Genomic DNA, 25,852 nt, shown 5'->3' on the forward strand with positions numbered 1-25,852 from the left:
GTGCTCTACAACTGAGTTAACTTGTATAAATTCGTGATTATATTCGTTAATCACATTAATAGCACTGTAATAGTTAAATTATTGTATAATTACCTTCAAGGAGAATTCTCTTCAAGTTATATTGTCCTACTTAATAAATGCTCTGAAAAATATAATTGTATTATTATCAATTGACCTGCTCGTCATAAAACTTACATAAAACGCTCATACATACATGTGGTGCTTCCTCACATCTTGCAGATTTTTGTCACGCTTTTGCGCATTTCTTTTCCAGTGAAATGCGGGTAACCACGTCCCTACCCGCTCACTCGCAGCGTACCTGTCAAAACGTGTAATTTTATTGTTTAGCGTCAGATTTACTTAACAGAGCCACTAAACAAGAATTGGACTCTACTTGCACTACACACCTGCACTACACACCTGCACTAATCATCCTCAATTAATAATAATCAATTGCGCTCACTAATTAAAGTGAATACTGGCCTTTAGTCTTTTTATAAGTGAATCTATAGGCATATTTTTAGCTGCATAAAATTTAGGAAATTATAGCTGATTTAGCCATAGTTACTGCGATACTGTTTTCTGATTTTGTCAAATTAGTGAATAATGAAAAAAAAAGGAAATTACTTTTTTGAAACTGATTTCACATGCATGCCACAAATTTCTGTTGGGAACCCTACTTTAGGGTTTACACTAGCTAATATGTAAAATCTTATAATTCTGTAAGATCATATAAAAAAACTAAGGATTCGTGATTCTTCATAGCCAAATTACAAAATTAAATGTAATCAAATTGTAATTCACGAACCCTTGAGATAAGGTTTTAGTTTTTAATTTTTTTTAGATCGCTTGTTAGCGATAAGACCTGTTGCATGCGCTATAAATTTTATGTAATTTATTTTATTAATAAACAAATAAAAAATATACTGTTTGATAAAACTACAACAACAAATCCAGTAGTGAATATACTAGTAGTATGTGCTACTCAGTTTCAGCAGTTTCTGAATTATGTGTGTATAACGTTTCAATTACATCTTATATGATTATGTTTTATAGTATGCCTAAATCTTGAGAACCCTAGGATTTGCACATCATACATAATTAAATGTAACATTAACATATTATGTTTTTATTGACGTAATAGACTGAATTAATTTATACATTGATAGTTTTCACGAGAAGTTTGACGTAAGTATACTGCCCGTGGGAAATACTAAATTAATTACATTTAAATTTATGTGCGAACCTATAATCTAGCACTACATTTATTTAAAACAATTATGTAATCTATTTACTCAATATAATTTTAAATAAAGAAATACACAAAAATAATTGGTTAGGCATGAAAGTCTTATTCCCTTAAATAAGAATTATCTTTTTATGTGTAGCAATCATGTGTAGCAAACCTGCTTATAATTATATTTAAAAGTAAAGTAGGTACGTTTCTTCAAATTCAGTCTACTAATCTATAAATAAAATTATATAATTTTGGGTTTTACGTACTTGTTTAATTTAAAAGCTGAAGTTAACAAATATGCAGTGTAATACGACATAGTAATAATAAAAACAAGACACTTACAAAAAGGTATAGCAAACACAAAAATATGTCTGGATAGCCTTTGAATTGTCGTACAATAATTATAAATATTGGAATAACATCAATTGTTGCAATCTAAGTATGTTATGACTGTACTTTTTACAATTCTTAGATTCCTTAGACTTTAGTATCGGTTTCGTCATAAATACGAGTATTTCTAATAGCTAGTTGATCAGCGTTTTATGCCTGACACTTAGACGTCGACTGTACTCTAAGCCACGGCAGAGAAACCAGAGAACATGGTGAGGAAACCACCAACATTTTTTCCTTCGCCAAAAGGGCAAATGTTAAATTGGGACATAGAAAAGGAAATACCATTGGGAAACCACGATTCGAACTTACAATTTGATGAAACTATGTTTGATTAGACATTTGAGTATATAGCAGCAAAATTACTCCCATTACAATTCAATAACAAGAGCACGGAAATAAAATTTTATCAGTAGATTGACGTCATAGTTCAACCGATTAAATAAAAAAACAAATGCACGAATTCTTTTAATTATTTCATATTGACATTAACATACTTTTGGCAGTTGCCAACTGCCACACCATCATTATTAAAATGTACAACACATTAAACATAACTATTTTTAAATATTGCCACGAAAACATATTTTTTTAAATCAAATCAAAATTATAATATACAGGACGTCCCCAGATTATTGGACATCAAGGGAAAGTATCTTAAATATAGATATAATTAGTATTAGATTCGTACACTAGTAATCCTTCTGACAAACACATAGAAAAAAAAAAAGATTTATCTGATTCACAGAGTACTTAATTACTATATGTATTTTATACATGGCATTTAGGCATGTAATATATCTTTAAATTGTATAAATCAGATATCCTGAGTACTTTTTGTGGTGGCAACTTTTCGTGTTTCATTATTATTTTGTGTTGTCCGAATAAATGTATTTCATTTCAATTTAAATATTTCATTGCTTAGAATTACTTGGTTTTGAGACAGCCGATTAGAACTGTCATCACTTGAAAATAAAACTAATTTTAAAAAGTAAACGATTTTTTTAATATTTCTCTGTAAAAATAATATTATTGTTACCTATAATCATAACACATTATTTATTTCAGATCACAAAATGTAGTTTTACTTGGTAACGAGTCGTTCCTAGTTCATATAGTAGTATTGGTTAGAAAACAAACCAAAAAAAAACTCTCCTACCGTTTATTTCTATTATATAATATATGCAGAATTATAAAAAAAAAACATTTTTTAAGTGATTTATTGAGAAAAATCAGTTTTAAAAATATTTTTTTACGTAATAGGAGGCAAACGGGATGTAGGTTCACCCGATGTTAAGTGACGCCGCCGCCCGTGGACACACATTTCCAGAAGGCTCGCAAGTGCGTTGCCGGCCTTTCACGAAACAGTACGCTCTTTTCTTGAAGGACCCTAAGACGTATTGGTTAGTTATCTTAAAAGTAACAAATTACGAAATAAAGATAGGTACCAAAAACGTTGAGTAATATTTATATTTATCAGAAGAAATTTGTTTTAATATAGGTGACGATTTCAAACAAGAATAAATCCCTTGGTACGGTTTTTTATAGTCTGCTGCTTAAATTTTCGTCCCACAGTTCATTTTGGTGACACCGGGATTCGTAATTGGAAAAGGGATAGTCCCGTTCAAAACGGGACGTTTGCTCACGTTAGCAGCCAAATCATCATCTCGGTTGGTGAAATGTATAGAAACACTGACGAAGTTTTTCAAACCGGCATAACTAATATTATCCGACTTAAATAATATTATCGACCAATATCACATATAGGTCACTGATAACCTTCATTTATTATAGTCAGTTAAAACGGACGACTTATAACTTTATCAAGGTTTTTCTTACAATGAATGAACTGTTTTTGTAGTAGATATAATATATCATCAATTTAGACAATTTACCAAGGAAGTAGTCAAAACCTATCTATGACTTCTGTAGCACATTTTATATGTTATAATAAACTCAAAAGTCCATTATTTCATAAATTATTTATGATAATTATCATTGCCAAATCGGAGTATCAATCAATTAATTATTTAACAATCAATTAAAATTACGGCAATTCAATTTCCTTGAAAATTGAATACACTTAATATAATGAAGACAATGAGGTTCGAAGAGGCTACAATTGCTGACACAACACAACGTGCGGCACGTGTAATTCTTATATTATGTTGCCACGTACAAGTTCCGCTGACACCATGTAACATGAGGGACCTTATTTATGTGAAATGCAGATTCCATGGTATAGGGCTACGTAACAAGCGTTGTTGTTGTGAAGCAGGTATTAGGTACATTAACCATATCCTATCCTGATCAATCGTGACCTGTGTCATTCTTGCCTTTTCCATTGAAATAAAATAAAATCGTTTATCTGCTAAGATAGTAGTACAATTAGATTGATTAATGAGAAAAATCCGCACAATCAGTCATATAAAAAGCTTCTATTATCCGACAGCTTTTTAGTTTTTAGTGTTTATGTTTTTATTATTTTGTATTCCTTTAGATTGAGGTTCTATTTTTTTTTTTAATAAGATTCGGTATCGGATATTGTACTTTCCTATCATACGTGTTTTTTTTTAGTTTTTTCCCTTACTTGGGTTGCCTGGAAGAGATCGCTTGTTAGCAAAAAAGGCCGCCCGATTCATTCCTAATATTTTATATGTATTTCTTGTTTTTTTTTCTTAAAGTAACGAAGTGTGAATACTTAAATAAAAAAGGATGTCTGGTAGTATTTTGAGACTACTGCAGGGTGTTTAGTGCTAATCATAATTAAATTTGTTATTTTGACAAAATTGATTGTTGAAAAATTTATCAAAAATATCTCATTAATAAAATATATAATTATATAAATAGAAACAGTTCCCAGTAGAACCGAAGATATGAGGCCGGCAACGCACCCACTAAAAATGGGTGTCTATGTGCTGCAACGACCGCCTTTTTGGTTTGGTTTGCCCCCTATTATATAAACAATTTTTTTTTAATTATTTTCTATAAAATCGTATATTTTTTTGGTAAATATATTATAATAAAAGAAAAGAACTTTAATTGAACACCATTTAATATCTCGTCATTATAAAACTCTTTATTATCCTTACATATAATTAAAAACTTAGATTCATGGGCATAGATATGTCCTCCGAAGGACTTTGGCTGGAACTGAATGAGCTGAGGGTCTCCCTTGTCTCTTCTTTGATTTTGAGTACATCTGTGGAGGACGGACGGGACAGTTTGTCTTTGTGCTCCTTTAGTTTGTCTTTGCTACTATGCTTGTGCTTATGTTTGTGCTTATGTTTCTTCTTCTCTTTCTTTTTCTTCTTTGCCTGAAAATATTTTTTAAATAAAAAAATAAAAATGTTTATTGTTTCTCAAATTTTACGTTAATACATGAGTATGAGACAGCCCCCGTAATTAGTCAGACACTTGTGTTGGGGTTGACTCACTATTACTTATACAAATTCTTATTTATACATAGTTTCTCTCACAGAATTGCCATGGACTTATTCTATGCATGTGTGTTTGAGTTTGTATGTATGAATGTGTGTGTTTGTAAGTGTGTGCATGTTGTTAAGTATATAATTAGGTATGTATTTTTTTTTATTGAATTAAAAAATGAATAAGTTCTTATATCTCATAGCCTGAAACTTTCTTTCGCAGAGGAATAAGATTTCTCGCATCTTATTCCTCCGCGAATCTCTAATTAGGCTAATTACCTTAATAAGCCGTTCAATTAAGAGCCTGGCCTTTTAACTAAACGGTACCGTTTAACTAGCGGCCTGAAAGATATTCAGTAGAAGCGATTGTTACAACATTTTATAAATTGGCTGGCTAAAACTTACGCCATTCGTACGATAACGTCATTATTTCGGCGAAATTAAAAAGATACTACATATGACACAAAAATACCGATTTCATTACAATTAAATTGCTTGAATCAAATTCACATTATTATTTTCACTAAACTCATACATTGTACTGGTTTTTTTTTTCACAAAAATTTGAAAACACCATCAAATTTGTGGTATGCAGACGCCATATTGACAGTTTGAAGAGTTACGTTTCGAGTTTTCAGAGTAGCATAAAGCTGAATTAAATTTAAATTAACAGTCAACAGGCTAGGCAAGTAATGAAACGTCATCGATCCAAGTCAATTTCTTAGCTGTTTGATCAAATTGCTGAACATTTTTCAAGCCGCTAGTTAAACGGCTACAAGGTCTGAGTTGTTTTTTTATTTATTTTAAATATATTGTCCATTGTCTGTGAATCATGAATAACAATATATTTTTAATAATATTACCTTAGGCACTCCAAGATCGTCTTTATCGTGTCTAAACATGCCCGGTTCAAATCCGATCGGACCAGATGACCCGGGTATACCCGGGAGTGGGGCTGCGTTATCCGATAACATATCTCGCTTGCTTTCTTCCTGAAATCAAATACATAATAAAAATAATTAACTACAACTTAAGAACACACAAACAATTGTAATATTTTATTACTTGGCAATATATAATTGAAAAATTTTTTTTTATTAAAATATGGGAAATCAAATAAATTTTTACTGTTACCTTATATCCCATTGCATCATCATTGATACTCATTATATCGACTTTGTCGTCTTCCTCTTTGATACTTGACACCGGTATTGGGAGATCTCTTGCCGGCTCCAGCGGTAATGAATCCATTATTTCCGGTTCACGTTTTATTATTGTCTGGATAATATAAAAAATAACTTCATTAGAAATTGCAGAACAGTAACTCGAACGTTCTAAAAACTATTGTTCGTTAATTACAAAAATTAATTTTAAACAATTCAAAGTAAGATACGTTCGAATATTCTATTAATATCGGATAACATCGTGCAAAATGTCTTAAATCCAAATTCGGTAGTTTCTGTAATAAAACCTTTTAAGTTGCTAAAATTATTTCCTGTATCACCAAGATGCCTCATGATAAAATAATTTAAAAAATACAACAAAATTACTGGTACAGCAAAAGACGTCAGACAAAAATAACAGACTATACGCAATAGTGTTTAAATAAGTTTCTTTTTATGTACTGTATAACTATTAAGACTAGTCTGAAGTATACTTTTTCTTTTTCTAATTCTGGTTTTTCTTCTCTCCATTTAACGACACTTCTCTATAACGCCATAAAATGCACAGTCCCTTCAGTGTCGAATATATAATTAAGGTTATATTCTAATTCGTATGTCAAGTCTCAAACTCATCTTGAGCGCTGTCAAATAGGTTTGAAAACAGCTCTTGAATCTAGATTTAAGTTTGATTGACTTCTAGTCTAATAATTACTATGAGTCAATAATAATAATCTAATATGTTAATTTTTGTCATGTAAATAGAATTAGAGTATAGAATTTTTATTTACATTACCATAGAATTCTGAGTAATTATTAAGTTCGTTAAATCACTATCTGGTTGTTTTCACACAACAATCCGGAGTTGATGGATATTTTTTACATTTCCAAAAGACGTGTAAATTTTGAAAAAAAAATTTAGTCTAGTAATCTACTACATAGCTACATAATAATTGGAGAGACTGTAGCAACATCTTCAACCTACGTCTACATTCACAGCGATGACGTCATACGCTAAAACGCGCTATCAAAGTAATTCCGACCGAGGATATATAAAACTTGTCGGCCTTAACCATTGTGTCCTGCTCTCTAGGCTTAAGATCACCCAGCCAGGACCCAAGCAAATGTCCAAGGCTAAAGACGCCCTAGCGCTAGTTCTTGGCAACAGCGAGATATTATACTGACTAGACGGTTACTTCAATAGGTCGGAAGAGAGGCACCTTCCACCAGAAGACATAAAACTTACATCATCAATTTCCTGCTTGATAACGGCCTTTAATTCCAATTCCAATTCTCTCTGCTTCTCTTTCTCTCTTTCAATTCTGTCTTTTTCTCTCTCGACTCTCTCTCTCTCCTTGCTATGCATATGTTTCATCATTGCCTGTATCTCTGGTAGGGGGACACATAGCGGCCTCTTCAATCCGTATAAAGTATAATAGAGGTCTACTAAATCACACCTTAACCTGGCATCATTTGACAGATGGCTGTTCATATTGTTCCATAATCTGAAATAAAACTATTGAATTGGAAATCACTTTAATTTGCGAAGTTATTCATTTTTATAGGGAGCTTACGGGACAGCGACAAAGGGCAACTACCGTAACCCTTAAACTTAGGTCTTAAGCAAACAAAGTCCCTTTTTTATTTTTTTAAAAGGGTAGATGTTACACGTTTTCCTTTCGTTTGCCTTCTATTACATAAAAAAGGAGCTATACCATTATTCGAATTTGTATAACTAATTATTGCCGTTAATAAGGGACCGTTCAAGTATTACGAAAGCGGATTTACTATTGTATTTATTTCCCCACCCCCCATTTATTGTCAGCAAAAGTAAGCAAAGCTATCAAAAAGTACATAAACGTATTGTTTTTTTTGTAGCTTTGAAGCACAGAGAAAGCATAACAATAACGCACTCGCGAGCCCTCTGGCATTGAGAGTGTCCATGGGCGGGGGTATCACTTAAAATCAGGTGAGCCTCCTGCCCGTTTGCCCCCTGTTCTATAAAAAAACTACACAGACAGCGTTACTTCCGTCAGAAAAAAAATTTACTGCCTAGTCGCGCCTAAAGAAGTTTTACTTAAAAGAAAAAGTAAATAATTACCGTCGACGTAATCACCAAATAAGAAAATCAAAGCCCCCTTCACATTTACGGCCCTTAATCTATAATATGCCAACACTCGAGCGAGTATTCATTCAATACAAGTTCACATACCTGTGTACCACAGCTTCTGTATCGAGGCGATGTCTTTGCGCGCGTTCAAAAGGCGGCATGGACACCAGCAATCTCGCCAAGCCATGCCTTACTCCCGGATCGGGGTCACTTTCAACAGCTGTCAGTAAATTCGACAGATCCTCCGGCTTACCATCAACACGCACGAAATCCACGAGGCATTCAAATGCCGCTAACCTCACGTCTAATACAAAAACCATATTATGAAGATAAAAGTATGTAACGATTTGGCTGAAGTACTCGATCGATTTTAAAAATTCTTTCAACATTTGAATGCTACATTATCACTAATTACATTTATTTTATTGAAATAAAAATAAAGATATATATTCGAATTAACCCCAGTAAAATATATTTAAAAATGACCTATTCATGCCATTTATTCTGTCCCGTTACAGTCCTGTACACAAAGGGAGCAAGCGATACACTATTGCTAATTAATAAAATTAAATTATTATTGGAGCATAAATATATGTCGCAAAAATATAAAATTTTTGAAATATAATGAAAAGCGCGAAAAATCTCGTAATTTAGTAAAGCGAGCTATCTCACATTGATTCTTAGAAACTCTGGAATTATCACACGCTGCGACCGAAATTTTAAGTTATCAAAACTGCACTGATAAACAATGTATATAATATTAAATAAAAATAAATAAATCAGTGGCACTACAACTTTTAGGTCTAGGCCTCAGATTTTTGAAACTGTTTTCTGTCTGTCATGCCATCGACGTTTTCCTCAAAATGGTTTTGAATCTTTAATGCGCACGTAGAAAGAAAGTCCATTGGCGCATAGCCGTGAAACGATCCTACGATCTCACGGATGAGAGTTGTATGCTGAAGCCACTAGACCAACACTGCTCTAATATATCCAATTAAAATACCCAAATTAAGAGACCACAAAAACCAAAAATTTAAAAAAAAATTATAATACCTTACTAAACACTCGTTTTATTTATTGATTTATTTTTTAGTAAAGGTAAAAGTTAATTATAATTACTAATAAACGGTACAAAAATAATAAAAAACTTACCAATATACTGTCCATACTGAGCATACGCACGAAAAACAGTGGGAATACTCGGCAAATGGCCACACTGCTGCAAACGACGTATCGCACGCAAACAACTCACTGACACCGTATTTTTGTAGCATGGCAACACTTTCTCCAAGTTAAGTACTCGAGTTACTTCTTCTAACACTAATTTTGTGTCCGCTGATAAGGAATCGGCAGTTATTGGAGCACCCTGTATGAGAATCAATCAATTTATAATCAGTCATTATTAACTACATATTTCTAAAGTGAAGTTGTACTGTGGAAGCTGCCATCATATTATCTCATTTTTATTATACAGTTTAGTCATTAATTTATTTTCCGTAGTATAGCTATTTACATATAACAACACCTTATGTACATGTCACAGTCAAATAGCCTAATAAGCCGTTCAAGTAACAGTCTAGCCTTTTAACTAAACAGCGCCGTTTAATAATCATAATTAGTGCATTATTCTAATAATATTATAATTAAGGTAGGATTTGATATACTTAGTTATGTCTGTACTTTGAATTTAAAACCAAATCGTAAAGTTAAACTTCTTCATAATTATTAAATAAGACAGTAAAAATATGTATTATGTATGTATACAAAAATAGAGATAAGTTTACTAGAAAAGAACAAATGCAGGCTGCAATTTCCCCCTACTAGACTATCAATTAGTAATTCTTTTTTGGGAAAAGGGATACTTTTCTTAAATAAAATCCCAGAGGCTCTTTTATCTCTGCCTTTTAATAAATTTAAGAAATGTATTAAAGACAAGCTGTGTATAAAGGCTTACTATAAAGTTAACGATTATCTATATCTTATATTCCAAAATAAACATATTTTATGCAAAAATAGATACACAAAAATTAAAATTACCGGTTGAAGAACTGATATGACTGGAGTGATAGTAGCAGCCAACGCGTCTACTAAAGCAGCGCGGTAGTAGTTATCTGAGAAGTGGTTCTTCGAATTGTCGTTATATTTGAACAGATCCAGAAGGAACCGAACCACCTCTGGAGGACATATGCCGTGTATATTTCTTAGACCTGGAGAAATAGTGTCGAATCGTGATATAACAATATATACTAATATTATAAAGCTATGTGAGTCACAGATTATATATTACGAAAAAATATAAAAACTTTTTTTCGTGGTATTCGAATTCACAGTCGAAGAAAAAACAACGTTTCTGTCGAGCGTTGTCTTAACGATATGTGAATGAGGTCTAAAGAAAAGTTGTGGAGCTTCTTACTAAAAAGGCAGCTACAGCATTAATCTCTCTTATATCACTACATAGTATAAAATAAAGTCGCTTTCTCTGTCCCTATGTCCCTTTGTATGCTTAAATCTTTGAAACTACGCAACGGATTTTGATGCGGTTTTTTTTAATAGATAGAGTGATTCGAGAGGAAGGTTTATATGTATATAATAACATCGACTAAATAGAGGAGAAGTACTGTTATTTTTGAGGTTTCTAATGTGATGTCGTAAATAATTAAATTTTTTCCGCTTACATTGCAAACGCAGCATTGCACCCGTGCAAAGCCGGGGGGTATTTTATAAAAAAAAAAATTATAAAGCCGGTACGGATTATTTAAATACAATTGTTATAATCCAGAAATAAATTATAAATGAAAGAATGCATGACACACGTTTTAAAAATTCAATAAAATGCGATTTTAAAGAATTATTAACAGCCTGTTATAATATTTGCAGCAATGACATTTCGAGAGAATTCATGGTCTGTGGATCATGAAATGTCACCAACTTAATGTTTTCCCGCCATTTAAATAAGAATTATATTTTTAGAGATTTATTACGACTTTAAAAACTTCAAAAACTTTCTAAATTATAACTTATTCAGTCCACACATTAAATTTTATTTTCCTTAATTCAATCAATTAACTAAAAAACTGTACTAACCTGCCATAGCAACTGGAATTGTTTTTTGTAAGTAATAATGTTGTAAATTGTCAAAATTGTTCTGCTTTATGATGTGAGGTGCGGAGAAGGAACCAAACATTTTTCGAAATATTGTCAGCATCGCGGGTGGACCGGCCCATGTACTTATCATTGCATTTGCCACCTAAACACAAAGGTTTTTTTTTAATATAAACAAAAAAAAAGTAAGTCCGCCGTATGTGAAATGCAATACGCCTTCGACAAAAGGTTAAGATTATCACAAAAAGTAAGACTAAATATAATTATTATAAATTATATATATATATACTAAATATATAACTCAAAATAATATTTTCTAACTAGGTTATAGATTTATACTTTATTCAGGGTAGAGTTTTGAGTTACAATGTACAAAAGTATTTTGCAAATACAATATTACATTCAGAAGCGGTAACTGCTAAACCAAATTAAATAAAACTTTGAATATTTCATAAGTTAGAATACTCCTGAACCTGATTTTAATATGAAAAATAATCTCAAGAGAGAGATAGAATCATCCATATATACATTCGAAATTTAGCAGACCAATTTTGAAACCTAAATAATAGAATAATAATTACGTGAATGATATAAAAATATCCTATACATTTTTGATTGTTAATAAAAGTCATACCTTTGTCAAACAATGCGCGGCCCTACACCTAATCTTATAGAAGGTCTGTTCATTTTCTATAGCATCAGTTAGGGCCATCCTAGTAGCTGGCTCCGGGTAATTATGAAGGGCGTCGATCGCCTCACTCTGCGCCGTGACGTCACGCTCGTGACGTAGCTGGTACTGCCATTGGTAGTCCGGCTGCGATATGACAGTGCTACGTAGAAGAGACATTTCGGGGTCTAAGCGGATCCATAGTACTGGGGAGTCGCTGTAAAAAGTATTTTTAGTAACAGTAGAACCTCTTTGGTTAAAAACCTCCAACACTCGACAAAATAAAAATTTGCCCCATTCCTTTACGCCCCAATTCATCGAAATCTCAATCCTCGATTAGTCGAAAAATAAAAATTCGTCTCTGTTTCTAGCAATATTTTATTTTAGATCCTCAACTGCTCGATAAATTCAAACAATATTACGACGATAATAGTTTGAAGAATATTTATTTATTTTTTGTGTTTTGATTTTTGAACTCAAAATTAGGAAGAATTAAATAAGTCGTTTTTTTAGTCTTGGTGTTCGAGTTATAGATGTCCAACGTATAATCATAAATATCTAAAACAATCTGCTTACTCTATGGACATTTTGGACAAGCATTTGTAGGATGATGTCGTGATATTCGCGATAGCGTTAATCAGATTAAGATACAAACGAAATTTAGCTCAAACTATGTCACCATCACACTTATTGACAGCTGACAGACATTGAACCAAGATTAATTTTGGACATTAAATTTTACAAAGCATACAGTTTCTCTTTTTATATTCGCCAGTTTCTATATTTTTAATAACATCTGAACTTAGAAAATAATCTAGGTAATCAAACATTAATAAATTTTTTCAGTATTGGAATAAACAACGATGTTAAAAATTAAGTACACATTTATTCTAAACTGTTTTACACTAAACATTTTACACAGATAAGATTGTGACAAAAATAATTCTAATCTATTAGCTGTAATTTATTAATTTATGAATACTTACTCCATAGCTGATAAGTCCATATCAACCTCCTCTCCGGTACAAAGAGGAATCTTCTTCTTTTTATTTCTCCTACTCTTACTGTGACAGGTTATATCGGATTTTACAACTGTATTCTCAATTTGCAATGTGTGCTTGAATGTACCGTCTAACTCTTGTAACTGCACGAGCAACGGACCGACATATTTACGTATACCGCGTTCGTGCACGGAGTCTTGACGTATTTCTAGTTCTACTGTATTTCTGTAAAGATTTTTGAAACCTTTTTTAAATATGTGTATTATTTGATCGTTTTTTAATTATAACTTGGTTGCGATTGAATGTGTTAGATATTTAATTAATTAAAAAATATCCCATAGTTTAAAAACGACGACAAATATGTTGATGGACGGTTCATGTACTTGTGTTGTTAAAATATTAGTGACTTAATTTTTGAACAAACATTTTACAAATTAATATCATCATTAATATCTTTAATTAAGAAAGGCAACTTTTATTTTTACTAATTTAAAATATATATCCAGTAATTCCGGACGGAGAGCTATAATATATGTACATATGAAAATGATGATTGTTAAGAAAAATGGTTGTTCATTTATTTTGACCATACAATTAATTCGGCCTGTTTTCTTAACTTAAAAAAAATTACGAATGTTATATTTTAGCATATCGTTAACTCAACAGATATAGAAACATAAAGAATTCTCGCTATTAACATTTCTGTTTTTTCTTCTAGCATATAACTTGAATTTGAGCAATAAATACCTTTTCCTATTAAAAACAGAGGTCAACTGAAACTTGGCATGCCCACCCGTCCGCACCCATTGATCCACAAACACGGCCATATCTTTACCGGTCACCGTAAAGATTGCTTTTACGAACAAATTCGTTGAAAGCAACAAGTGACCCCAGAGGCCGCTGCCTATTTTAGTATTGGCTGCATTTGTCGCCAAAGACAATTGTTTATTGAAAACCTGCAGTAATAACTCTTGGCCTATCCTTTGTTCTAACATACGGAGAACCAAATGGGACTTTTTACGCATAACCTGAAAAACAGTTCCAGCATCAAAATATATGCAAAGTTATATACAGTGTGTGAATGTGTAAATTTTACATGGCAACACTGGGAATTATTAATTGGTATTAAAAACTTCTTGTTATGGAGAAAAAGTATACTTGTATGGAAAACTAATCCAAGTAAATATTTCCGCGATTTGGGGAATTTGTTACATGATGTTTACATAATATCATACATACAATTTGTGAGGTTTTTTTAATTTTTATAAAATTAAAACTATAATATAAAGCATTATTTCTATTTATACCGAACAATAAGCAGAATTGACAAAACCGTTTACCATATGGAAGACAGTATCAATAATGTATAAAAAATGTAAGTAAATAATAAAATTTGTAATTAGATCATCTTCATATTTATTTATAAATTACTCATCATGTTGGTTGTTTGCTATGGACTCCTAAACTACTGAACCGATTTCAATCAAATTTGCACACCGTGTGCAGTTTGATCCAACTTAACAGAAAGTATAGCTTTCATTATATATAATTCTACTATACGTGTGTATACCACTGAACTTATCATAAACGGCTTGAGCGATTTAATTAGATTTTTTTTTTATTTGTATTTTTTTATTTTTTATATGGCGCTGCAGTCGGTACTTTGTTATATCATGCAGTACAACGTCTTTCGGGTCCGCTAGTATACATATATAAATGTATTTTTAAATTTGCAAAGATAAATATTTTTTAATGTGAGACATAAAGGTTCTATTAAATTAAAAAAAAAAAAAAAGGCAGTATTGTACCTCTGTATAATGCGGTGACATAGTGTTGACATTCCTCACGGGGAAGAAAAAGACATCTTTGGATTCGACTCGTGCGCCACTCGCTGCTGGCTGCCAAGGATCCAGCACAATACCACCATATTGCTCTTCATATTGCACAACCTAAAATTACCCATTAAATTATCAAATGAAATCATATTTTAATCAGCTTAAAATTATGATTTTTTTTTGTCCCTGTCTGGAAGAGATACCTTTAAAGCAACTGATGCCTTCATTATTTATGTGTTCTCATTGTACTGGTTTTTTAATTATATTAAGTTTTAATTAAATTGACATATTTTTTTTAATTATGATGATGGACTTTAATGAAATCATATTTAAGTTTATGAAGCTGTATTAACGCATCATTTCTTCCAAATTTTTAATGAGAACTAGAAACTAGGCATATGGTTATAACAACTAAACAAATTAACGAAAAAATAGAAATTAAACCATTGATTGACTGCTGCAATATTTACTTAAGCCAGTGATTTTGATTATATTTATATTCATTTAAAACTTTAAAGACATAATAAACCCACATAATAATGTATTATAGAGAATTCAGCTCACTATAGAACATTACCTCTTGGAGTTCTTGATGAATCCGATATCTATATTCGTTATTTCCAAAACACTTCTTCGAGTACAATCCACATAGGTAATCCGGAATACCTTTCGCAAGCCACAAATCTGACCAATTCTGCATAGTAATAAAACAGCCGAAGAACTGTTCGGCTACAGCTTGAGCCATAGCTTTTCGGCTTATGTATGTCTGGTCAATAATTGCAATTGAATGAAGTAAGTGAGTGCTCATTATTGACATTGTGGTGTAGGCTGTTGCTTCGTGTTCAGTCTGTAAGAGACACACAGATTAAGTTTAACTACATTTAAAAAAAATATAACTAATATTAACAAACAAGAAAATAATTTGACTTTAATCCTATACATAACACATACATCTGTAAGCAATACACAAATTATTATGGATCAAATCGACAACAATTTGCCCCCTTAGATGCGGTAAATAGTAGCAGTTGACTTGTTCCAAATACCCCTGTAAAGGTTGATCATAGCACAAAATTGTAGTGATATATTATTTAAATAATATTTCTACCATCCTATCAATTTATTTGATTTTATTGCGTGTACTGGTTTAGTACAATTAAGTGTTAAATAAATATATTTTTTATGTTGAATAAAAAAAAAATTAGTACTAACCTCATCAACAAAAACCTGTTTGTAGCAAGGATATGGATATCTTGTAGACAATGTTTCCTCGTAAAAGCCAAATGCCTCATGCAGGTATCTCACTGTGTTCTTCAATATTTGAAGCAAATTTGGTAAGCAGTAGTGTGTTACTTCATTCATGTGTGGATCCACATATATCTCAAATGGCCTGTAAAAGATAATATGTGTAGTACTTTGTTACTAACTGTAGTTGTTTGTTAACTACCTCAAGCCTTTCGTAGTCACGAAAATAAATTCCATATGATTTTCTTTGAAATCTGAACCTGCTATATTAGTTTTAAGGAAATATTTAGAGACTCACCCAATAGCCAATGCAATATTTGGAGCACAAGCAGGTGTATTAACTACATAATGGAATGTTTTACGTCTATGATCTGGTGTATAGACTACATCAAGTAACTCCCCACAGGACACAGCAGTTAAACACTCATCTACTGTAAATTCTAATTTCCAAGTACATGGCTCAGCAAAGCTGTCAACACATGGAAACCAAAGCCTTGCAGAGTGGCCATATGTAAACATGTGAGCAGATTTCTGAAAACATTCACAGATCTCACTTCATCAAAAGCACACTTTACATTAACCAATTTACATGCACAATGTTGCATGCAATTACAAAACAACATTGTTGAAAAAAATTAATGTTACATTTCTCTTTCATTTAGAAATATGTTTACAAAGATTCTTATAAAAATATATGTTATAAAATGTTATTAGATAAAAAGATAACAGTAAACTCTATGGAATCATACCTCAACCAATGTACCCTCTCCTTCGGGAACAACAAAGTGCATTCCCCCTTGAGGAGACTCTAAAGAAAACTCAATACCAATTCTAAGTCCCCTCCCCTCACCAACCAAATGAGCTGCTTCATCTGGTACTTGTATATGTAGCTCACCAGAATTGTGATCAGGGTCTATTTTCTGAGCTGCTGATAGATGAAACTGGGAGAAAACTTCCAAAGATCTCCTAAAATTATACATACACAAGTAAAAATTTCATTGGGTTCTATCTAATGTATGTATGTATATATATATTTTTATTACACTTTTAAGCACTTACGTATTGGGATCATTTTGACATATATCCAAGAAAGGATCAAAATACTGGAAGTTTGCTTCATATTGATCATTTAGGCACACTCTGTATATGCGACATTGTTTAGCGTTTAAACGAATATACCGTAAATTATCCTTTAACGGCACTATGGTGAGTTCAACGAATCCCTGGAATTTTGAACATATTTTTAACAACATTATAGATAGGTTGTTTATATTTTATAAGGAGTAAAATTACATACAATTACACTTCTTCTCTCGAAACTTATTCCTGTTAAACTTAATATCTGATGAGCTGTAATAGAACAATCGTTTTATTAAAATTATGTGGGGCAATTAGATATTTTTTGTTAATCGGGATACTTATAATTTGAATGGGCGGCAATTATCACCAGTTCGCTCTTTTTTCACAGTATTTCCACTGACTTTTTTATTCATCATGCTAGGTCATTTCTAAACGAGTTTGTTAACCAAGTCGAGCTTTACTTTTAAAGTTTTAATAATGTTTTTTTTTTTCAAAATAAAAATGCAAAACAAATACGCTATCAAGTTACTTCTTTTTTTTTCAATTTATCCCTAATGTGAAAGGCAAAGGACTTTAGTCCATACAGCCAAGTCTTATTTTCAAGTTACTTCAATTCGAATGACAATTGACATTATTCTTTATTATTCAGTATAATAATGTAGAACGTGATCTTACACAATTATTTAAGAATAATGTATGTTAAATTTTAGAATTATGTATAAAGATGGTGTGAACCACATCGTTCGCAATAAATATGAGTTCACATGTGAAAAACGTGTAACGAATCTTCATGGTTTTGTCACTAATTCTGTACTATGAATCTGAGGAGTGATGGGACTTCAAAATTGTAGTGCAAAAATATGGCAATACTACATTTTAGCTTTCATAGATTATTGTGATTTTATTTCATATGTCAAAATAAAGACGGAAGATCTAGAGGACATTACGATTATTATTTATTGCTTTTACATCTTACTGTGCCCTAAAAAGATTTGTGTGTGAAAGTTATTGCAAATTATTATATAACAAAGTATCTTTCATGTTTGCTTTTAACAAAACAAGTCAAAATGGGAGATTCGCCGTATTTGACCTGTTTGGTTTTGTACATATTTTCGTTTCAAATTATTGTCACTAACTCTCGTACCTCTAATATTTGGAAATTAGACGCTGAACAAGGTCAAATTATTGACGGAACTTCAGTATCGCAGGTTTGTCATGTATAATTTCATGTGTTTTATATAATCAATATCCAAGGCACTTACGGCTACAAAATATGAAGGGCTTGTAGTTTCATTTTAACAAAATTATAATTTTCTGTGTGTAATGAGGTAACTTTATTGTCAAACTCAATTTGTAATTATTACAAAAATATTATATTATATGAGTTATAATGAAATTGTTTTATTTGCACACAGGATGACTCTGAAAAATCTAAAATGACTGAAGAAGATGTTGTTTTCAATATAATAACATCAACTGTATATTATGGCAATACTTGGACAAAGCACAGTTTTGATATGTTCTGCACTGACTGCCAGATGTATGAGCAACAGAGGTACACTAATATGTAGCACACCTTATACTAACAATAGTATAGATTTGTTTTGGGGCCAATAGTGTAAATACACATGACTAATTGTTAATGGTATTTCTTTTTACTGACTTGCATAGAGTGTATTAAATAATGAAAACAAAGGATACCTTTGTTTCAAAAAAGGTCATGTTTAAAAAATGTTTTTAATAAATTAAAACTTTGATTTTTCTTATTTATTTCAATGAATAACTAAACTAAACAAATAATTAGATTATTATCTTTTACAGAAGTGCCTCTGATAATAGTGAAGAGATTAATCAACCAGACACTAATACTGGTGAACCTGAAGAAGAATACTTAGATTGCGGGAAAGCAGTTAATTTTACATATTATGATAACCTGGTTGGAGTGGCTAGGCGTCATAGACATCCAAATGTACCTGAACCTCAAGTAAGTAATTAAGTATTTGAAGAAATCATGAAAAACGGACATAAAGCTAACAGACTATGTATCTTTTGGAACTTATAAACCAAATTTAAATATCCATCAGAAGCAGACAGCACTAAAATTCTTTGTCTACTCCATTTCCACAAGAAATAATTTACTTTGGGAACTGCAGCTGGTTAATTTTGATTCTAATTTGTGTTTTATTTATTTATTAAAAGACATCTATGTATGGCTATTTGTGCACAATTTACTAATTAGGTAACATAAGATAATCTAAATATTTCCATTGGATAAGATCTAGGTAAACCATCTATGCTATCAAATCTTAATACTATGTACCTTTAAATTGGACTATGAATTGCAGATCGCCCTTATTTTTACAAGGAAAAAAACATACAAAAATGGTGTAACCGAGTTAGACATTAATACACTTGAGAAGCGTCTTAAAAAAGCAAAAAGAGAAAAACCTAAATCAGTGCAATTGTACAATCAGATTGGTAATTTCTGGAGGATCAAAGGTGACACAAGACTGTCAATTGAATGTTTTAGACGAGCATTGGCAGTTTCCCCGTATAATGCAGAGGTATGACATTTGTTTAAAGAACTCTTGATTTTTACTTTAGAAATATCAATATTAAGCACATCGAAAAAAAAACGTAATTTTAATTTAAGTAAACTACATACTGTGAGACCAAAACCTGTTAAAATTAACCCACTGTATTATGTTATTAGCATTTCCTTTCTGAAAAAAGGTATTTTACCTAACTACGTAATTTACGTAATTATAGTTATCAACGGAGTATCATTTTAGGATTATACTCTGTGTATATGTGTTTTCTAAAGTTTCTTAATAAAAAATCCTGATCTCTATATCTTTAAAATGATGGCTTTTAGACATTCCTTTAACCGCGGCAATAGGAATTGATAATGAAAGTTCTACCTCATTTTAGAATTAAAAAATTTCAACCGATTTAGATCTCATGGGTACTAAAATTTTATAAATTCTTAAAACCACAAACAACGATATTGTGTTTTGATTAGATATGAGTAAAACCACAATGTTTCACACACAAACATCACTGTAGGTCTTATGTTATATAAATATTTTATTGACTGAACATTTTAATGGATATTGAAATGCACTATAAAATTTACATAAATGGACGTGCTTTTTATTTAATGATTTATTTATTGTACGACATCATATTACATAGCACTAAATATACTGATTATTTTACAAAATCTTCCATCTAAAATGTATGACAATTAAAGTAAACATAAGTTTTAAAAATTAAAAAAGATAATTAAAATATAATATATAAGATACGATAAGTACATAATAAAATAAAATTACCATAATTTTTTGGTACTAAAAGTTGATAAAAAAATCATCAGCAAATTAGGTTCGAGAAAGAACCTAATTGTAAACCAAGGACAATACTAAATAATATTATGTATATTAAATTAAGTAGTAGTTTTAAATTCTAAGTATTGTTGTTTTTAAATGTTAAATTTCACTTTACTTAGTTTTTTTTTTGTTTTTTTAAAAATGTTTCTTTATCTATTAATGCACTTGCTTATTTTCTGTTTTATATATGTACATAGATAAACCATCTATGTAATCTGTTTTGACTTTCTGTATTGTATTAGTGTTTTGTATTATAATATGTATAAGTATAAGCTGTTAGATTTCCTTATAATTGAATAAATAAATTTTTAATTACATAATTGTGTATGATTTAAGGTACTGTTGAACCTAGGACGCGTTCTGTTCACACTCCAGTACTTAGACGACGCGATCTATTTGACGCGTCGCTCGCTCGAAGTACAACCGCCGGATCGCAGTGCGTGGCAACAGTACTTTACCCTTGGAGAGATATTCAAGGCATATGGACATTATCAGGTATATATTTAATGTACTGCGGGTTATTGTCGGGTTGAAGAAAACTTTTTTCTATTCAGTTCCCTTTTACCTTCTAGAGTCAGGCAATTATAACCTTTGTTGTAATTTTTTTGTTTATGAAAAATCATCGTAAAATAATCTATACTTCTATACTAATATTATAAAGAGAAACGATTTGTATGTTTGTAACGAAATCGCTCAAAAAGTAGCGGAATGATTTAAAAAATTCTTACACGATTTGAATGCTACATTATCATAGATATTATAATTGCAAGATAAAAATAAGGATCATTACTAAAATTACAATAATGTTACCCAAGATGTAAATAATGCTTATAAAATATCTTTAATCGCATGCGTTGCGAAAAATTGATGATAGAAAAAAATGTTCCAAAATATTAGAGTACATATCAATATCTACAAAAAAGGTTTGAGGAAAAGTCTCGCTAGTCCCATACAAAAGGACTATTCGGTTTATTACACCAAACCCGAATTTAACAATTAATATATAGCCATAAGTAAATTTTGTGTTATACGTTTTATCTCTGAAGCGGCAAAATAAGTGAAACTTTTTCATGGGGAGATATATCTAATATTAGCGTAACCTCGTCTTCATTGATAAGCAAAACCGTCATCAACCAAGGAATTATTAACATGTTTTAATTGTGATGTAATTATATTATTGAGTCCGACGAGCTGGCAACTACCTCGGACAAAGAATTAGTCTAGCTATTCAAAGGGGGAACGCTGCCAGTATCTTCGGAACCTTGCCTAAAGGGACTCCTTTTAATAATATATTTTAGTTATTACATTTTAAGGTTTGTTATTATATTAGAATTATTTATTGATAATATTATCATATTTTACCATTTTAACATGCAATGTTTGTGTTACAAAGATTAAGAGTACAGATGTGTTGGATTTAAAAATATATAAATTAAGATTTAGCTAATACTAATACTTCTTGTTGGTTTAAGCGTTCTTCTTCCAACCCTAAGATCGAATCGCTTTTTTTCTGTGTGCAATCAATACTCGCTTGTACAGTAAACTCAAACTCAAAATATCTTTATTCATATAGGTAAACATGTACACTTATGAACGTCAAAAATCAAATAAAGGAAAACGTCGTTAGGAATGTCATGGCTTAGACGAAAATCGACGGCGTGTCTGCCATAGAAGACTCACTTGCCTATTAAGAAATATATATACCATACGGTACAGATTCAGAAATGCGAGGATTATATTAATTTGACCAATCTTTAAAAATAAATGACATATCCATGTTCGGTTCAAAAACACTTTATTTCTAAATTAAAATTTTCTTTTTTTCTTTCGAAATTGTTTGAAAATAAGCTATATACCTAAAATAAAATTATTAGTTTCTATCAAAATCTGCATCATTTTTTACAAAAGTGCAGGTAGGTCGCATCGACGTTGTATGTATGTGGGACTCTGTTTCCGCACTTAGACGCTTAATAGGTCGTGCGTGAATCGCCTCTATGTTACAACTTACAACACGTATTGTATGACTAATGAATAGTAATAATTTCTTAGACTCGTTCACAGATATAAATAAATGCTTGCAGGGCCTTTTTGATGTTTTGTAAATAGATATTAATTCCATTAATTTACTTAACTTTTAAAAATTTTATAGACATATAATATGTGTTTTTTTTTATAGCATTGTTGACTAAAAGTTTATTAAATTTGTAAAAAGGTTTTATTCTTTGTTTCAGGAAGCTGCTGTTCACTTAAGGCATGCTCTGGACCTGAGGCCAGACTTTGAGCCAGCACTCACTGCGCTTAAGGATATTGAGAATATACCTGAAGCCACAGTCCATGTGTACACCTTACTTATTATTGTTTGTTTGGTATGATTTTAATAAGATTTATATTATATATGGTTCATAAATAGAAGAGTTCCTCTGAATATAGGTCTAAAATAAGCAATATTTTTCAAATTCCTACTGCCAAAACCAACCTAGGAATTTAGGCAACTTGCGTTCGAATTCTTCGTGATTTTAACGGATTGAATACATTATCCGGAGTTGGATATATTCAGTAGTGGGCTGATCGGTTTTAGAGTAAGCATTGTTGGGTGCCTTTCTTAAACCGTTTTCGCTGTTTTGCTGCTTTAAGTACCAACATTTTCTGGTATTTTCATTTTATTGTGTGCTTATTTTATCTTGTAGGTTTTAATTGTATTTTTTAATTATATTTTTTGTAAAATAATCAGTACATTTAGTACTATCTAGTATAATGTCGTAAACTTTAATATGTATAATTAAATTTGTTTATTAATTTAATTATACGTATATAAATTAACTGTTTAGGTGATGGGAGTACTACTCGTGATCCTATCATCAGTGGACAGCGGAGTCGAAGCGGACGATCACAAAACGCAGCGTCACTTCAACCGCGCAATGGCCATGCGATCTTTGCGAGGTGTGGTCGGATCACGCGGACGTAAAAAGGGCGGGGCCTAAACCCCACCCCGCCCTCTTACGATCTCGGCAAGTTGCTCAAAATATTAACCAAAAATTAATTTAAAATATGTACTTACTGTAGAATTAATCTATTTTTTATTTCGTTGAAAGAATTGAAATCCAATGTGTTGCTGTTAACGTAATTATTATTTTCCAAAAATGTTTTTACAATTGTATGTAATTAATATCTTTTCGATTGGAATCTCGAGTAATGCTTTGGCCTTGTCATTTGCGGCCCTTAAGTTTATGTCAAAGTAATGTACGGAGATTTATTTATTATTAAAATCTTTAAAAATGGATCCTATGGTAACGAATAAATTTTTGAAAGTTGTAAAAAGTATGACGTATCAACTTGCTGAAGATCGTAAACCAAAATCCTTGAAAATTAAAATTCGCTTGCTATATAAAAAATCGCAGGCTAAGAATTATGTTGAACGCCTAACGTTTGGGTGGGGAATGTAAATTGTGGTACTGTTCTATTGTTATTGAACTTGTTATTTTGTTAGTTCTGTGGATATTGTAATATTTTACTATGTATGAGTGCGGCATGGAACATTGTCAATTGTCAAAACTGTAGTTATTTCATATAAGAACTAATTTATTTCCGCCCTTCATACATAGTTGATAGTACTAAGTTAGTATGATCCTAAAGTTGTTTTCGTGTTGTGAAAGCTACGCTGTCTGGTTGTGTTATATGTAGTAATGGAACAGTACTGTAAATAGAGGCTATAATGGCTATGTACAAATATTACATATAAATTGACCGTTTGGTCTTGCCATGTTTAATTTGATCTCTGCTACGTAGTCTTAGAGAATCAAATAGTTTTTAACATTTGATATTAATAAAACATCTGATAATTGCTTTAATATACATTTGTTAGACGATTACGTCATCGAATGTTAAGTATTCCGAAGCGGTAATTATTGTGTGTGCCCTTCTGAAGAAAAAAATAGTATTGGATTTGTAAAGCCAGACCCTTGGCCCCTTGATGGAGCGTTTCACTGCAACCTAGTCATACACTTAGACGAGTTTGGCTGAACGCGGCTAGGTGTAATTTGTAGTAGTGCAAGTAACTTGTTAAGCGTTCGTAGCGTCTAAGGATTTTAAGAGCAAGTCTTGAATTCTGAGATTGGTAAAATGTACCTGTTTTCAGTGGTTTGTTTGTTATTTTTGACTATTTATTAATACATGATTGTCTTAGCGTCTACATGTTTTTTTTTATTTTCCCAGTTAAGGCCTAAACTCATTTTCATCCACATAAGCTCATAACCAATTGAAGCATTGGGAGCAACAAGGGCGTTAGGTTTTTTTTTTAAAAAGCCCGTTTTGATATCATTACATCAAAACATGCACAGAGCCATCCAGTTTCGTATCCCAAAAATTCGTTACGGTCAGCCGCTTCTATATGGCGTGAGAATCATTAATTTCGAAGGTGGCGATACGCCCTTATTGCATAGATAACAAATGTGCGTTTAAATTCGACCACGTAACGACCTGTCTGCAGTTTTTTTTTAATTTATTTATATAAAAATGACTTAAGATCAGATGTTGGCCATAGTGAACATGAGCCCCCCAGAAAAGGGGAAAAAAGAAAGTAAAGAATGGAAACTTGTGGGAAAAAAAATTAAGACATCTCTAATGTGATAAAAGAGCACTGGGCTTTATTTCCTAGTAAGATATCACACTATGGTCGAACCAGTGAAAGGAGATATTTCGACAATCCAGATTTATAAGTTTTGTAACTTTACAGAGCCTTTCAGCAGTATTATTTCGAGCAAAAATAAAAATGAAGTGCAACACTTATCACAGGTATTTTCGTGAAAACAGATGTCTGTGACTACTGTACAAAATGTAAAGTTCTATTGGAAACTAAACCTGAACATCCATGTCTGATTCAATATGTATTGCATTTGAAAAAAATAGACACACATAATGCGCGAAAAAAAACAGTGATTGTAATAAATACACACATGTAACTTATATTGTAATTACAAATAAAAAAAAAGAATTCAAATTGTTACTTATTTTCCTCAAAAATCAACAATGAAATAAACATCCTGCCTGTTTTACCAGTTGGGTGCAACAAAGGCGGATAACACAAGTAAAAAAATCTTGAAATTACGATGTTTCTAAATACTTTAAAATAGTAATAACACTTTAATATTGTTGCTAAATTATGGGACTCCAAACTCTATTTTACGACATACGCCCTTGTTGCACCCAATG

General features: G+C 31.5%; 2 protein-coding genes across 2 annotated transcripts; one reads left to right on the forward strand and one right to left on the reverse strand.

The window, feature by feature from the left end:
• Nucleotides 1-4,664: 4,664 nt before the first annotated feature.
• On the reverse strand, nucleotides 4,665-17,781 carry LOC110995628 (transcription initiation factor TFIID subunit 2). The gene is made up of 19 exons (XM_022262885.2): nucleotides 17,598-17,781; nucleotides 17,473-17,527; nucleotides 17,235-17,398; nucleotides 16,925-17,141; nucleotides 16,474-16,706; nucleotides 16,143-16,320; nucleotides 15,508-15,777; nucleotides 14,904-15,044; nucleotides 13,843-14,123; nucleotides 13,081-13,320; nucleotides 12,062-12,311; nucleotides 11,410-11,572; nucleotides 10,363-10,532; nucleotides 9,478-9,691; nucleotides 8,428-8,629; nucleotides 7,462-7,720; nucleotides 6,190-6,333; nucleotides 5,919-6,047; nucleotides 4,665-4,944 (listed from the first exon to the last, which is right to left on the reverse strand). The coding sequence occupies exons 1-19, from the start codon at nucleotides 17,669-17,671 to the stop codon at nucleotides 4,726-4,728; spliced, it is 3,603 nt and encodes a 1,200-aa protein (XP_022118577.2). The 5' UTR covers nucleotides 17,672-17,781; the 3' UTR covers nucleotides 4,665-4,725.
• A 376-nt stretch (nucleotides 17,782-18,157) lies between these two features.
• On the forward strand, nucleotides 18,158-24,831 carry LOC110995633. The gene is made up of 7 exons (XM_022262890.2): nucleotides 18,158-18,463; nucleotides 18,671-18,810; nucleotides 19,077-19,239; nucleotides 19,601-19,819; nucleotides 20,981-21,139; nucleotides 22,876-23,010; nucleotides 23,473-24,831. Exons 1-7 carry the CDS (start codon nucleotides 18,323-18,325, stop codon nucleotides 23,623-23,625), a joined length of 1,110 nt encoding a protein of 369 aa, XP_022118582.1. The 5' UTR covers nucleotides 18,158-18,322; the 3' UTR covers nucleotides 23,626-24,831.
• The last annotated feature ends 1,021 nt before the right edge of the window (nucleotides 24,832-25,852 follow it).

The sequence above is a fragment of the Pieris rapae genome, chromosome 8 (genome assembly GCF_905147795.1).
Source record: "Pieris rapae chromosome 8, ilPieRapa1.1, whole genome shotgun sequence".
NCBI lineage: Eukaryota > Metazoa > Arthropoda > Insecta > Lepidoptera > Pieridae > Pieris > Pieris rapae.